The sequence below is a fragment of the Salvelinus sp. IW2-2015 genome, unplaced genomic scaffold (genome assembly GCF_002910315.2).
Source record: "Salvelinus sp. IW2-2015 unplaced genomic scaffold, ASM291031v2 Un_scaffold3556, whole genome shotgun sequence".
Taxonomy (NCBI): Eukaryota; Metazoa; Chordata; class Actinopteri; order Salmoniformes; family Salmonidae; genus Salvelinus; species Salvelinus sp. IW2-2015.
Genome location: NW_019944835.1, coordinates 118,745 through 123,340, shown reverse-complemented (window position 1 = coordinate 123,340; position 4,596 = coordinate 118,745). Strand labels below are relative to the sequence as shown.

At 38.7% G+C, this 4,596-nt stretch overlaps 1 protein-coding gene across 1 annotated transcript in view; it reads left to right on the top strand.

Annotated features, from left to right (window-relative positions):
- The first annotated feature begins 3,752 nt into the window (after positions 1-3,752).
- LOC139025919 (zinc finger protein 24-like) overlaps positions 3,753-4,596 on the top strand; it is an 11,880-nt gene continuing 11,036 nt past the window's right edge. Inside the window, exon 1 of the mRNA XM_070441186.1 lies at positions 3,753-4,477. Coding sequence (XP_070297287.1) covers positions 4,078-4,477 — 400 coding nt within the window. The 5' untranslated portion in view covers positions 3,753-4,077. The remainder of the gene's footprint in view (positions 4,478-4,596) is intronic.

Here is a 4,596-nt window from a genome sequence, read left to right as displayed (position 1 = left end):
GCTGTGTCGGTCGAGAACTCACAGGCACGGGAAAAACGAGGGCCCAGAAAATGTTATTACAATGTTTCCAAGTTCGTTTTAGACAGGCCATGCGATTTATAGGACATTTATTTGCAATGTTTTAATTGTTGGCTTTATTAGGCTAGTTTTTACATAGTTGGCAATGGCAATAAAGTTATTTTAGATTGTATAATTTTCATTTAGATAGAATGTAGATTAATCACAGACATGATTTTGAGATACTATTATAAATTAAATGAAACTGTTCCAGTAAAATGAACATATGAAAATCATAACTGGCACCAGACTCGGTAGAAATGGTAAGAAACATTTGCACTCCAAATGTGTGTTCCGCTGCTTGTGTAGCCGATTACCAGCACAAAGTCAGATTTATGAAGGCCAGCAGGAGGAGGTGGATCGGGAAGAGTTTTGTCTCTTGCTGGTTGGGCGTTATTGATGTAATGGCATGAAAATAAATTGGTGAATATTATACAATGACTTATAAACAGCTCTAACAATTTGACCGCCGACAGGAAATCTACAACTGGTAATTCTAGAATATACATATAGCCTAGAAACCTGGTTAAACTATCATTATGACATCATGCATGGCAGTCCTTGTATTCATAGTGTAGTGAATTCGGGGGGTAGCCCTGAGCTGAACTCATACCTGGGTCCAGCGACTGTCGAGCCAACACCTTATAACTGTTCCGACCAAGATGTCTGAACTTCTTGACGAGGTCGCCTAGGTTACGGTTGCTACAATAGCTTTCTCTATGAATTGAGAGTGGTTACATTTCTCCAGCCCCATCCCTCAGCTGTTTACCCAACCAAGTCTCTCTGGGCAGCCATTTTGTTGCTGGTTTAAAAAACCCACACAACCACAATCTGCAGTTCAAACAATAACAAACTGTCATTCCACCACTGTTTTGGTAATAAGATGATGGGGATGGAGAAATGTAACTACTCTCAAATTCATAGACAGACCTATGGATGCAAGGACTGACCATCCATGATATCAACATTAAGTTTAAACATGTTGAGCTATACAGTGTTGATTTACATTGTTTCTAAACATTGGAGTATAAAAAGCTATTTGGGGTTCTGATGAGGTACAACAGTTGAACTAAGCTCATGAGGCATGTGTTATCTCTTCAAGAATCAATGGCTATAAATAAATAATTAAAAGTCACAATATGGATGTAGCAATGCAGATTTCCGCTTTAACACCAAACATCAGATTCAACAACTGCAGAGTTTGTCCTCTGTATTTAAGACAGTACTTACTAGTGTTAATCAGGGCCGTTTCCCAAAAACCACCGTATGGCTAAATTCATCGTTAGAACCATTAGATGCCTTAAGATGCGTTTGGAAATCGGCCCAGAAATCCAGTTTCCTTCCTCTATTCCTCCTCCATTTTGGATGTGACAGTAATCTCCCCCTCCTCCTCTTTCTCTTCTTCTCTACTTTACTGTAACATCCCCTCCTCTTTCACTCTGAACGCGTCTTCCTCTTTTTTCACTAACGTCTTTTCTTCTTCTTTCACTGTAACAGCCTCAACCTCTTCTTGTTTTACTGTGATATCCTTCTCTTCCTCCTCCTCTTTACGAGACTTCTTTCTCCGTCCAGCAGACCTCTTCTCTTTACAGGAGGAGAGTAGCTTAGTGAACTCATGGTCGGGATAATAGCTAGTTAGCATTAGCGACTAGACTAGTGCTAACTTAACCAGCCAGCTAGTTGACTACAACGTAATATTACTAATCGGATATAGCATTAGCATACGACTAGTGCTAACTACCAGCCAGCTAGTTGACTTACAAACGTAAATATTAATTAAATGCGGTAGCAGTTTTCCACGTGAGTATGTTTAAATCATAGTTGCAAATAAACCCGAAATTGTCTAAAGAACTTGAATGTTCCGACTTTGTTGGCTAGCGAGCTACCGAGGTGCTGCAGTTGTTGAAGACGCGTTCCGTCCACTAGATTATACGTCACACTAGAAACATCGCCTGAAAGACACATATCGCCATCTGCCGTCTGGAGGAGGAAACGCAGTTGAGGAGGAAAACTTTTTTCTTCCTTCATTGAATTATAATATTATATAGCAGTTTAGGAAACGTTTTTTTTCCCTCCATTAAATAGAATATTATATCAAACACGTACAAAGAGCAACAAGTGTTGTTTGATTAGTTCAGATTTTTAATGAGAATTTAAAACAAACTCTACATCTACTCCACATCTGTATTCTGATTCAGTCAAATAACTAGATATCAAATAAGCACCTAGTTATTGATACCCTTGATAAAGATGAGCAAAAATGTATGGTATAAATAAATAAATAAACTTTACCCACTACCAGGATATTTTAGGCCAAAACCTGGTTACCTCTCTGCTAGGAGGCTGAAACTTGGCCTATAAGTGATCTTCAGCAAGACACATCAACATCCACAAAAGAAATGGTTAATTGGGACAAAATCAACATTTTCAATGGCCATCTCACGTCACTTGAACTCCATTAAAACCTGTGTTTGAATTGAACAGGGCAGTCCACAAGCGCAACAAATAAATCAAGGACCGGAGAGATTCTGTTTGGAGGAATGTCTAAGATCCCACCCAATGTATTCTCTAATCTCATAAAACATTTCAGTGTAGTTATCCTCCCAGTGGGAGGTTGCTGGAGTATTTAAAACATGGGTGGCAATGATTCAGACCCTACCTTTTGAGAATGTCAAGTTCTGACCTTCATTTTCCTTGTTTTGTCTTTAGTTAGTATGTCAGGGCGTGAGTTGGGTGGGCAGTCTATGTTATGTGTTTCTATGTTTAGGTTTGTCATTTGGCCTGTTATGGTTCTCAATCAGAGGCAGGTGTTTTGCATTGTCTCTGATTGGGAACCATATTAAGGTAGCCTGTTTTCACTGTTTGTTTGTGGGTGATTGTTTCCTGTTTTGTGTTTCTCTGCACCAGTTAGGACTGTTTCGGTTTTCACATTTATTGTTTTTGTTGCTTGTAGTGTTCACGTTATTCTTCTTTATTAAACCATGTTGAACACTAGCCGCGCTGCGTTTTGGTCCTTCCTTCATCCCAGGAAGAAAGCCGTTACAGAGAATTACATGTTAAACTAAATCTCTTCCTCTGAGCAATTGTATTAGTATAAAATAATATAATTTCCCTTTATTTTTGGTGAATCAATACATCATGTAGATGTATATAATGAACAGACTAGGTCTATACTGCTCCTACATGGTGTAACAATACATATGTAGATGTATATAATGAACAGACTAGGTCTATACTGCTCCTACATGGTGTAACAATACATCATGTAGATGTATATAATAAACAGACTAGGTCCATACGCTCCTACATGGGGTAACAATACATCATTTATTTATTTCATACAGTAATTTTTGCTCATCTTTATCAAGGGTATCAATAACTAGGTGCTTATTTTGATATCTAGTTATTTGACTGAATCAGGAATACAGATGTGGAGTAGATGTAGAGTTTGTTTTAAATTCTCATTAAAAATCTGAACTAATCAAACAACACTTGCTGCTCTTTGTACGTGTTGATATAATATTCATATTTAATGGAGAGGAAAAAAACGTTTCGCTAAACTGCTATATAATATTATAATTCAATGAAGGAAGAAAAAAAGTTTTCCCTCCTCAACTGCGTTTCCTCCCTCCAGACGGCAGATGGCGATATGTGTCTTTCAGGCGATGTTTCTAGTGTGACGTATAATCTAGTGGACGGAACGCTTCTTCAACAACTGCAGCTACCTCGGTAGCTCGCTAGCCAACAAAGTCGGAACATTCAAGTTCTTTAGACAATTTCGAGGTTTATTTGCAACTATGATTTAAACATACTCACGTGGAAACAACTAGCTACCGCATTTAATGTAATATTTACGTTGTAAGTCAACTAGCTGGCTGGTTAAGTTAGCACTAGTCGCTAATGCTAACTAGCTATTATCCCCCCGCATTTAATGTAATATTTACGTTGTAGGTCAACTAGCTGGCTGGTTAAGTTAGCACTAGTCTAGTCGCTAATGCTAACTAGCTATTATCCCCGACCATGAGTTCACTAAGCTACTCTCCTCCTGCTAAAGAAGAGAAGGTCTGCTGGACGGAGAAAGAAGGTCTCGTGAAAGAGGAGGAGGAAGAGAAGGATATCACAGTAAAACAAGAAGAGGTTGAGGCTGTTACAGTTAAAGAAGAAGATAAAGACGTTTCAGTGAAAAAAGAGGAAGACGCGTTCAGAGTGAAAGAGGAGGAGGATGTTACAGTAAAAGTAGAGAAGGAAGAGAAAGAGGAGGAGGGGGAGATTACTGTCACATCCAAAATGGAGGAGGAATTAGAGGAGGAAACTGGATTTCTGGGCCCGATTTCCCAAACGCATCTTAAGGCATCTAATGGTTCTAACGATGAATTTAGCCATACGGTGGTTTTGGGAAAACGAGCCCTGATTAACACTAGTAAGTACTGTCTTAAATACAGAGGCACAAACTCTGCAGTTGTTGAACTGATGTTTGGTGTTAAAGCGGAAATCTGCAGTTGCTACATCCATATTGTGACTTTTAAATTATTTATTTAT